This window comes from Echinops telfairi, unplaced genomic scaffold (genome assembly GCF_000313985.2).
Source record: "Echinops telfairi isolate 266 unplaced genomic scaffold, ASM31398v2 ScPeMD7_7429;HRSCAF=8467, whole genome shotgun sequence".
Lineage (NCBI taxonomy): Eukaryota > Metazoa > Chordata > Mammalia > Afrosoricida > Tenrecidae > Echinops > Echinops telfairi.
In genome coordinates this window covers 2297485-2309594 of record NW_022111329.1, presented here as the reverse complement: position 1 = coordinate 2309594, position 12110 = coordinate 2297485, and the positions used below count along the sequence as shown (strand labels likewise).

At 39.0% G+C, this 12110-nt stretch overlaps 1 protein-coding gene across 4 annotated transcripts in view; it reads right to left on the bottom strand.

The window, feature by feature from the left end:
- NTRK2 (neurotrophic receptor tyrosine kinase 2) overlaps positions 1-12110 on the bottom strand; it is a 514715-nt gene that overhangs the window by 241940 nt on the left and 260665 nt on the right. For all 4 annotated transcript variants that reach the window (XM_004715969.2, XM_004715970.3, XM_004715971.2 and 1 more), the window contains one exon: positions 4000-4188. In XM_004715969.2, coding sequence (XP_004716026.1) covers positions 4000-4188 — 189 coding nt within the window. The remainder of the gene's footprint in view (positions 1-3999; positions 4189-12110) is intronic.

The window sequence follows — 12110 nt, the reverse complement described above, 5'->3', positions numbered from 1 at the left end:
TAAAATAACCTCTCTTCAATGGTCTTTAAAGTCTAACTTGAAGGATCACCAACAGGTTGGAGTGAAACCTCCCTCATGCTAATGTACTTTATTTATCCCAACCAGCATTTTAAAACTTGGGAAATTCACACTGTAATACCAGGTCCACTTTCCCCACATTGTCTTTGGATCAAGCCTGCACCCATGGGTAATCAAGGCTTAGTTCGCCTTAGCCTACCAGGGAACCTGTAGCATTGCATTTTGATTATTTGATGATATATGTGTTGGTCTCCTCAATAGGAATTATTGTCAATGAATTTTCTGTTCTTAGCAATGTATGGATATTGTAGATAATGAACATATACATATTGAATTACATGTGTTATATTCATACTGTTCAGTGGAATGAGTCTGGACCACTGTTTGTATGCTAACACATATGTTCTGAAGCTAACATCTTTGGCTAAGAGGCTGCTTCAGGTGAGAGAGACATGCTAGTTCACAGCCCAGATCTTTAATGCATCCAGAAGAATGATAGTGTAGTGTTCATGTGACGTTGTGCTTTAAACAAATGGGGAAGCTCTGAGCTCTTTCTTAGATCCTCTTACATTTATTTATCAGATGCAACCTACCCAACTTCTTGTAGTTGGGTAAGTTAACTATCCCTTTGTTGTTATTATAATCATTCTTTTATTATTATTTTTAAAATACATGTAAAAATTTCTTTTCTTTATTGGAAATGCATCTACAAAGTAATGTTTCCCAGTCCACAACAGGGTGTATGTATTTCAGGCTCTGTTGGGCTGGTAAGAGAATCCTAACTAGAGGACCTAGTTTCTTTAAGAATGGTTGGTATAAAAAAAATTAAAAAAAAAACACTGGGTGACAGAGCTAATTTTCCATGATTAAATTTCTTCTAGTGGCATCACAAAATCACATGGTCATGTGTATTAATGTTGTGGTTCCCCAAAATAGAATCTCAACATTAAATGCTCCACCACTACCTAATGTTCATATTTAGTGGGAATCCTTACCTGAAAGCTAAGCGCCCAACATTATATGGCCCTATATATCATGACATATCTAATTCCTGGATGACAATATTTAGAATGTCAAATAAAGCATTTGTTGTTTTAAGTTCATTTATGTTAAAATCCTTACTTAAATCTGTTAAATTTGCTAATATATTGTATAAAACATGTCTAGTTAATAAATTCATACGTAGGTAAGTTTATAGGAATATTGCAAATGAAAATGCCTGTAACTTCTTTTATTTGTTAGAAATCTGGTAGTGATTAATATTTCAGAGCAATAGAGCCTCATCTATTCAATAGCTGGCTAACATCCAAGGTACCTCACACTCATACTTTGGGGAAACAGTACAAAGGATGCTATTCCTGCTCTCTAGGAGCTTACAATCTAACTTAGACCTTTAGAAACACATATGCAAGAGTAGTCATACTACTGAACAAAAGGCAACAGATACATTGCAGATAAAGGGAAAAATTACAGGCCAAAGAGTGACATTTAAGAAAGAATAAGGGGAAGGAGAGAATTCATCGCTTCTTCGCTCCTATTTCTTGGAGGAAAGGTAGATGGATGGTATGTGATTTCAAGTGTCTTTATAATGGCCACAGAGTATATTATTTGGTGCCTGAAGGAAAAAAAACTCCTGTTCTAAGATTCTATGTGGTTGAGCATACTGAGCCAGGTAAAGGTGATTGAGAGAAAAGCTCAGTAAGACATTATGGAGAAGAAACAGTCAAACGGAGAAATGATAGTTTGGAGCACTAGTGTGGGCCAGAAGCTCTTGGGAGGTTATGAGTCTCCTCCACTCTTTCATTCTTTGTAATAGGGTGACATAGAGTAGACAAATTACAAAGCCAATACTGCAAAGATCATCTAAATATCTAATACAGAACTTTGGCTAAACTCCCTATGGAGTCAAGATTGAGAAGATAACCTTCACAAGGTCTTTTGGGATTTCTAATAGAAGAAAGTACTACCAAACAGAACCATAGACTCAACATCATCTATTCCACTTCTATAGATGGTCATTTGGCTTTTGTTTGCTTGCTTACTCATTCAAATTCACTTCCTCTTATGGTATGTGATTTCAAGTGTCCTTATAATGTTGAGACATGTGGGGCTGATGGTATTCACTTATTTACCCAGTTTTATTTTCCTCCATCACCAAAAGAAAGCAAGCTTTGTGAGGAAAGGCTGACAGTAGTCAACTTTGATTCTATAATATGCCCTCAGGCTTCCTGAAATACTTCAGATCGCCCAATACTACTGGTGACGAGGCATGAAAGTACCCAGCTCCTAGTGAGAACAATCAAAATAAGAACAGATATACCAACTCAGTGTGCTGCATCACATGGTTTACTGTTTGACATGTATATTCAATTTATGCAGGGTATTTCAAGGGTTTCAAAGGAATGCAGACTTTAAAGAATGATTCTACTCAGTTTACTCACACCATAATGACAACATTAGGATCAATAATGCTTTGATTTCAAACAACACTATTTACTTTAAGGAACTCAATAGTCTTCACAAATGTTATTTAATTTATCATGTCATATTATGTATTCAACTGAAAACTTGTGAAATCCAATCTCACAGATTAAATTTTTTTTAGCCAATTCTGAATCATTACAACCCTGTGAGGCTCATCTTTCTCTCATAGAGAAGCCGATGATTTTGAACTACAAACCTTGTGGTTAGCAGCCCAACATGTAATCCACTATATGACCAGAGTTCCTTAGTCTCATGCATAATGAACTATTAACATTGCTTTCCTATTAAACAAGAACCCTGGCGCACAATGGCTAAGTATTCTATTGCTAGCCAAAAGGTCAGCAGATAGAACCCTCTGGCTGCTCCACAAAGGAAAGATGTGGCCATCTGCTTTAATAAGTATTATAAGCAGTTCTCCTCTGCTCAGTAGTGTCACTTTGAGTTAAAAATGACTTGGCAGCAATGGACTTTTCCATTGTAATCTCAAATACAATCTTAAACATACTTTGGGGTAAATGTAGGCAAATAGGGGGGAAATGCAAGTGTTTTTTTAATATATGAACAACTTTTACACTCATTCTTGACTCCATGGGAGCTCTTAGGGGAAAGTGGGTCCCCAGTGACTCAGCTTGATCAGTCCTGTCTTATGTCTGGATTGGAATATGCAAATACACAGAAGATCGTCAGTGTCAGAGACCCCTGTGACCTGAGTGACCTGCTATGCTTCGCTCATGAACCTTTTTCACATATGAGGAAAGGTAAGGAATTCCAATGGTTTAAGCATGTTTTTCTATTGTGGCTTTATTTATTTTGGTGGTTGTTGCTATCAAGGAGGAGCTCCATGTTTGATATTTAAGTCAGGGCTCAAAAGACCTGATAAAATGCTCTGAGAAAAATACCGAGTTTCTAAAACCAATGATTACCAACAGTTAATAAAAGTGAAGGAACAAATTTGTTTCTGTGAAAGGTCAGCCCATTTAACAAGCACATCATCTGTCTCCATCTCTCTTTGTCATGGTGGCCACACAACAAGGTCTCATGCCAGGAATACCCAATTGATACCACCTGTGTATAACACATCACTTTCCAACTACCTATTCTGTATATTTAATCAACTCCAACAAGTTAAATGTAAATAGCATCAATTGTCTGTCTCCTATAATTGATGTATGTACATTCTACTGATACTTCTGTTTTATGTCTGCATCTTTTTCAGATAAGCAGGCCTCGACTCTCACTTCATGTTGACAAATGGTTTTGGAAAATGGACCCCAAGAGAAGTCAAGAGTCGGCCCACAGTTCCAATCCCAAGAGGAGACGTGCCCTGAGAATTCCATAAGCAACAAAATAAAGAATCTACTCCTTGGGCCAAAAGTTCCCAGAATCCTCAGATAGTTCACCCAACTTCAAGTCATGCTTGTCAGGGACTCTCATAAACACACTGGTTGATACAGTTATGCAGCAAATGAGCCAATAAGTATAAACAGCTGTACTTACATGTGTCTGGCTTGAGCTGACTGTTAGTGATGCCAAAGTACTGGGGATTTTCAATGACAGGGATCTTGGTCATTCCAATAATGACGGCCTCGGGGCCGCCCTCAGAAGAAGATGGAGTGTTACTCCCATTAGAGATGTGGTGGAGTGGACTGGCCGAGTCATCGTCATTGCTGATAACTGAGGCAGGGCCTGGAGTTGGAACAAATATATCTCCTGTAATTTTTAAACATTGATTGAGATATAATTCACATACATAAAATTCACCGATTTAATGGCTTTTCCTGTGTTCATACAACTGTGCAACTATCCCCACACTCTAGTTTTTGAGCATTTTCATCACACAAATTAACAGTTACTCCCCATCCCCAACCTGGCATCTTAAACACTCAAATTCTATGGTCTGTTTCAATGGATTTGCCTATTTGGACAGTTCAGATCAATGGAATCACACAGTATGTGGTCTTTTGTGACTAGTTTCCTTTACGTAGTATAATGCCTTCAAGGTTCATCCATAGTATAACATATATAAGTGCTATGTTGCAAGTCATATTTCACTGTATGGATACGCACAAGGGTTCCCTTGTGATGCCATCATAACCCAGTTCTGACATGAGTCTAATATCTCATTTGTGTTTAGTTTTCAATATTATTGTTTTTCATTATTAGTACTTTTATAAATCCTAATAGTGAACATCTGTGAGTGGATATCTGAGATGATAATGTCAGAAAATTGCATGCTTCAACATGTAATTTCTAAAAAGTTTTAATTAAAAAAATCTTAAGTGCTATTCATCTTAACTTGAATCCATCATCAGTTGGGGACCACTGGTATCACATCTTTTTAAATCAATTCTTCAGTTTAGGAGCATTGGGGTTCTGCCTACTCTCTGGCTCTCATGAACAGTGCTGCTGGAAATGCAGGCGTCCTAAGGGTGCAATGACCAACAGAATAGGCCGTTATCAGACAAATCTGAACCCACCAGTCATTCCATAGGAAAAGATGTGGCATCTGATTCCCTAAAAAGAATTTAGTCTTGGAATCCCTATGGAGCAGTCCTACCCTGTCCTACAGTATCACGGTGATTGAGGCTTGATGGCTAAAGGTACGGGCTGGGAACATGCATGTTCAAGATTTTGTAAGGCCAGTAAATTTTCATTTCTCAAGTAGAATTTCTGGGTCACATAGTTGCTCTACATTAGACGTTCAGTCAAAAAGTATTGCTGGTAGGATCCCAATTCATACATTTATGGATTTATTCCAAACAAAATGCATTTAAACATTGCTTAGTGATAAGTAGATAACTGGACAAGTTCTCTCAGTAATACACTTGTCTGAGTCTCAATAGGGTGCCTTAAAATTAAAAACTACATTCTGAATAGTAGCTTCCAAGGGACTCTGCTAGGCCACTTAAATTCAGGACACACATGTCAGCTCAGAAAGTTATAACAACCGTTTTGTGGAATTCCATAGGAGGAATCTTGATGTATTTTTTTGAAGGATATAGGCCAATCATGGAGGGTTATTATGAAGAAGGTTTATGAAAATAGAAAGCTGCATTAGTAAGAAAAGAGGCGAAGGAAGTTGCACAAAACATTTATTTTTCCTTTCTTGACATTGCACCTACTCATTCTTTGAGGGTGCCAAGAGTTGTCCTGTGCGAATTTCATTGGGAAACGTTCCCCCATACACATTCTAGCCCTCATCTTGCCTCTTCAAGCTTCAGTTTGTTCCTAAAACTCAAAGAACATTTAAGAGGAACACGATTTAAGTCTCTTGAGGGGACACAAACTGCTGTTTTGACCTGGTATGAATCAAAGCGTGAAGAACACTACCTTGAAAGTGTATAGACCTAGATAAAGGATGGCTGAGAAACAATAGCTTCACATTTTTATACCTTTCTTTAATAAAAGTGTCTCTGGCTGTGTAGCGATACTTTATCCTCATATAGCATGAGAATTGCCTTGTTTCCCAAAGTGGCTGCACCATTTTCCATTTCCTCCAGCAACTCTGAGGGCGCCAATGTCAGTATATCCTTCTGTCCTGGAATCGACAGAGCCTTCTCTCCTGGTATGTACAGAGTCCCCTTGTGCTCTTCAAACGCCTTTAGGGCACTGCCACGGAAACTCACAGCAAGATGCTAGGATCCCTGCTTCACAGGAAGGTATACTAGAAATCTGAAGATGAGTCATTTTCCACATTCCTTCGACAATTCACTTACCTTCTTTGGAAGTCTACATCGATTTACATTACAAAATGATACGACTTGTCACTTCGTGAAATAGAAATGGGGGAGTGACAGTAAAGTAGATTACAACCTTAAACATGTTTTTGAATAAGAGTTGTTGCTAAGTATTATTAAATTAACTCAAATCTAGCATAACAGAAACATATCATATGGTTTTATTGATATGCCCCTCTTATTCTATATTCTGTGAAGAGTAGATACATCATCTTTTATTACAAAATACTTGCATAACAATAAAAAAACTAACTAATTCACTGCCATCTAGTCAATTCCAACTTACAGCAACCCTATAAGACAAAAAATAAGTGCCCCTCTGAGCCTCCAAGACCACGATTCCCCACCTCCACCCCACCCCCACCCCCAAGAGTGGCTGGTGGTTTGAAACGCTGATCTAGTGGTTAATATATCAACATAAAACCCACCACTACTCCAGAGATCCTCAATCACACATTAAAATGACCATTTTAGCCTTTAGCAGTTCCTGTAACATAATCTGTAAAGTCATTATCTGATGTCTTCAGACTAAAGCAATGACCATAGCATTTTCCACACAGCATTTACACTTTCTAGTTCCGATTCTCAGAATGTATATGCTCACACACAGGGCTATTGAAGGCATGTGAAGACCTGGGACACTGATCATCGGTGTTGCTCTCTCTGCTTCTTCACACATTTGGATGGGATATGTAATAGATATGAGCGGATGGTGAGTTCAACCCATTGGCCTGGTGATTAGCAGCCGAATGTGTAACCTACGATGCCTATGAGTCAAAATTGACTCGATGGAAGTGAGATACGTGATGTTAATTTTGTGATGTAACTTCTTTTTTAAAGCAACTGTAATATTTATTAGTAATTGAATGTAAAAGTGTTATATATCTTTTTGGTGGAATGAAATGAACCAGATTACAAATGTCTTAGTGTGTGAGCTATTAAAGATTTTTATTATATACCGCAGTTTCTTCAAAAAGAATGTTCTGCATACTCTACACAAAGAAAATATGGTAATGAATTTAGTTGTTTCAAGAATCAATGTAAGATTCTGTTCATTTCCCACACAAAAATTGGCTTTACAATTCTATTTAAATCGCTTTTACTTCCATTTTGATGCTTGCTTCATAATAAATGCTATAGTTATAAATGAATGAAGGAAAATATATCATAAAAGAAGATTTAATCATCAGAAAACAAATATTACAGCAAATTACTATATTTTGTTTTTAGAGAGGTAGACAATAGCTCATTGCCTACGCCTCCTTCTCCCACCCACCTTTTGTTTATTAGAAAGAAATAGCATATTTTCAAGAGACTCACTGAGATGGCGTTTCAATTACAGGGGAGAGGACAGTAGGTGAAAGAGATCAATGAAAGCATTGTACTGGTAGGGTCCTCGTAGCGCATACAGCCTTGTGCATAGTACCAGTGTGGCCCTGAGTGACCTTTATTCCAGCCAGTATAGTGTCACACATTGTGAACCCTTATCAGTTTCTTTTAGGATCCTGCTAATTCCTTCCTACTGTGGTGCTTGCTTTCTCTTGTGTCCTGTCTTGCTAGCATCTATGGATCTTTGCTTTAGACAACTGGTACCCTGTTTTGCTGACGCCCCAACCACCAGATTACCTAGCTTCCTGGATGATCCAGCCCTGTACATTCATATGGTCTACTGTGTCTTGAATTTTAAAAACAATCCATTGAACACTCAACTCATACCATTTGACACCAAAATTGGAACCACAATTCATAAAGCTTTATGTCAAAATTTCATGATAATTAAAATCTTAATGGTTCATGATAGGCATTCAAAGCATGGGAGGTAAGCAAATGTATCTTATATACATTTCTGAAGTAGAGTACATGAAGAAAAATGAAGCATCAGAACTGGAAGAAGATTCATTAACAATTGTAATATGCAGATGACTGAAACTGGTAAGAAGGACTTAGAATAGTTACTAAGGAGGAGCAAAGGCTACAACCTTCAATATAGATTACACACACACACACACACACACACACACCTAACAACTGAACCAATAAACAAGACCACAATGCCATAATGAACAGATAAAAGACTGGAGATGTCAAAGATTTAATTTTACTTGGAAAACGATCGATATCCTTGAAAGCAGCAGTCAAGAAATTAAACTACACATTGCGTTGGCAAATCAACCTCTAAAGTGAAAGCTGAGGATTAAGGTGTATCTAACCAAAGTCATGATATTTTCCATCACCTCATAGGCACGTGAAAGCTGGATAATGAATTGAGATTATTGAATAACTGATGCCTTTGAATTATGGTGCTTGCCAAAATATTAAATGTGCCATGAACTACTAAAAAAGCAAACAAATTAGTCTCAAAAGTACAACCAGAATGCTCTCAGAAGTGAGGATGGTGAGATTTGGTCCCACGTTCTGTAGACATGTTGTTAGGAAGGACCACTCTCTGGAGAAGGACATGGTTCTTGGAAAAGCAGAGGATCAGCAGAAAGAGATGAACTGACCCAGTGGCTGCCAACAATGGGCTCAATGAAAGCAGTGATTGTGAGAATGGCATAGAGGTGAGCAATGTTTCACTCAGCTCTACTGAGGATCATTATGAATGGGAATTGATCATTATGGTGGCATTTAACAAAAGCAATAATGTGTGGGTGCAGATTCCACTGAAGTAGACAACTGCACACAGGTCCTTGAAGAACTCAGGGGGTAGCTAAAGAGAGAAAGGATAATGAGGGAAAGACTGGGAAGATAGAGAAATGAGGCAGAATTAATATTCCAACAAGGTAAATGAATCCTAGGAAAGAGAGTCTTAATTTTTGCTTCTTGAGCAAGGCAAGGGAACCCTGGCTGCATAATAATTAATCACTCAACTACTTTCCATCAGGCCCTCTGAGAAACTAACACGTCACTGTCTGCTTCTGTAAACACTGCATCCTGGGAGCCCCCACAGGGCAGTTCTCCATGCTACAGGGTCCCGATATGTCAGAAACCAAGTCACTGACAATAGATCTGTTTTCATTTCGGTTTAGGTTTAAGAAAGGGAATGTGTTTTCATCATACTCCCTAGGGTACTTGTTTTAGCACCTCCTTCCAATCCCTCCCCTTGGTCTCACACTTAACCTATTCTAAAACCAAAATTGCTGTAGTCATAGAGTTTTGAAGCACCTAAGAAATATAATAATCATCCCTCACTCAAGCCCCCCTCAAATCCATTTTCCCCTTCATGCAGCAATTGTGGGGCTCCTGGATGGGGCCACTGGTGAGTGAGCTCAGCTATTCACCAAAAGGTTAGAGATAAAAGCCCAGCCACAGGTGCCTCAGGAGAAAATCCGGGCTATCCACTTCGGAGAAGCAGCCACTGGAGCAGTTTGACTCTGACACTACGAGATCACCTGGACTCCGACAACTGGCCTCTATGGGGTCACCGCAGTTTGCAGTGGTATTAATTGGCCCTTCCCCAGCTAGTTGTGTTTTAGACAAGCCATGCAGGAGCCAGCCAAGACTTATTATAAGTAAATGTAAGAAGCATTCTCTCCTGGGTATGTGTATTTCCGTTGCTTTTACTGATAGACTCTGCCTTTGTTCTGCAAACAAGTTCTCACACAGCCAATTTGGAAGCCACAGTGCACACAAAGCGAAGACAAGGCCGGCAGTGGGGTTCTTCTGGACCTAGCTCACCTCGTCAGTAAAGAGTGGAACTCCTGCCAAGAAGAGCTATTATGACAAGTGTTCCCTAATAGCCCTCTGTTTTATGATTTGCTTCCTGACAGGCCTAAAACATCCAGAGTTTAAACACAGATCTAGTCAGTCATGGAAAATGGAAATGTGTTATGGTAAGGTTTTGGTATCTTGACATTAAAACCTTCTCACCAAAGTAATTAAGGCACAGGAAGACACTGGGAGAAGCATAGAATTAAAATCAACAAAGGTCTATACTCTTATATAAACAATCCTGTAGTAACAGTAATAACAATGATTTATGGATGGATACATAGACACTCAAGTTGAACAGGAATATGAAGGCAAACAGTATTATATATAATATATGCTTATATATATTATATATTTGTAGGTATAATATCATTTAGATAGATAGATAGATATTTAGATGCTACACATATATTCATGAATATAGTAGTTCATATGGAGCCTGGTGGTATAGAGGGCTACATACTGAGCAGCTAACCGCAAGTTCAGTGGTCCAAATTCATCAGTATCTCTAAGGGAGAAAGAAGAGGCTGTCTGTGCCCTTAAAGAGTTAAAGTCTTAGAAACCCACAGGGGCAGTTTATGCTGTCCTGTAGGATTGCTATGAGTCAGGATTGACTCAATGGCAGTTTGGTGGTTTGGTTTTTCAGCAGTAGGTATATGAGGACAGCATTATGAGTAGATCTTAATGATAACCGAACATCTTGAGGGAATGAGTTGCGAGGTGGGTGATGCAGGACTGGGGTCATCAAGGTCAAGGCAGAACAAAGACCACAAAATTCAACTTCCTGCTTTGGTGAGTACGTCTTAAAGCTTAAAACTATCTAAAGTGCAACTGTTGATCCCTCCCTCTCCTAAGCAAACAAACAAACGAAGTACCTCACTGCCATCAACTCACAGCAACCCTATAGGACAAGGTAGAACTGCCGCTTTGAGTTTCCAAGACTGTAACTGTTTTCTGGGGTGGAGAGCCCCATCTTTCTCCCACAGAGTGGGCTGGTGGTTCTGACTTGCCCACCATGAGGATAACAGCCCAATGTGTAACCACTACACCACCAGGGCTCTGACCAAAGAAAATAAAAGGTGAAAGAAAGCAATTCATGTGAGCTTCAGCCCTACCACCTGAATAGCAGAAGGACTCAGTGAACTCTGGCTTCCACTACCAGCTGCTCTGAAATAAATCACATTAGAATGTTCTAGGCAGAGTGGGAGAAAAAGGAGAAACAAATGTGTTTTGTTGTGTTTTAATTATTAAAAAGATTAGTCTTGGTGGCCCAAAAGAAGCTGGTGAAACTGCTCAGATGACACCCTTCAACCCTGGAAGTGAACTCATCCTTATGGCTCAACTGTCAGCCAAAGGACATACCAGCCTGTAAAACAAATAATAACACCAGGGACATATGAATTCCTTAGGATAACCCATAGTCAAAAGTCAGTGTCTTACATAGATCAAGTTCAAAATGCCGTTTTCATTTTGCTGGAAAGCTGCTGTTGACAAATCTGAGCAACACATAAGCTTCGACAATTTGTCAAGTGGAATATTAATTCAAGTGCTGTTCCCTTCATTATTGATGTTCCAAATCTTGGAAGACTGATGAACTGGCAAGGTGTCAGGGATTAAGGCCATTTTTCTACAAGCATTTAGATATAATGAAGTATAGAGCAAAGTTGGGAAGGAGGAAACATTCTTAATGGGGACAGAGTGTCTATATAATTTGACAGTTGCCTGTCTGTGCCTATCATGGAAGTATCTTTGTGTGCACAGGCGCATGTGTGTGTGTGCATGTTGTGTGCACAGGTGCATGTGTGTATTTGAGCAGATACACAAATGAGGCAGGAGAAGCATTAGGCACCTATTTTAGTATGTTATAAGGGATTCACAGCGTGGGAATAGTGCACAATCTGGCCCCATCTCACTGGGGTGAGGCACTGAGGGCATGCAGCAGAGCAGATGGGGGAGCAGACTGAGGAAACCTGAGGGGAATACCAAAAATAGACTTGGGAGACAGAGTGTGGCACCACATCAGACTCAACTGGAAAGCACTTGTAAAGGCCAACAAACAGACTTTGAACTATTTACAGGCTTTTCCATTTTTGTGAGTGACTTTCTTTTTGTTATTTTAATTTTGTTCTTGCTTTCTGCTGTTGTTATTGGTTTTTTTTT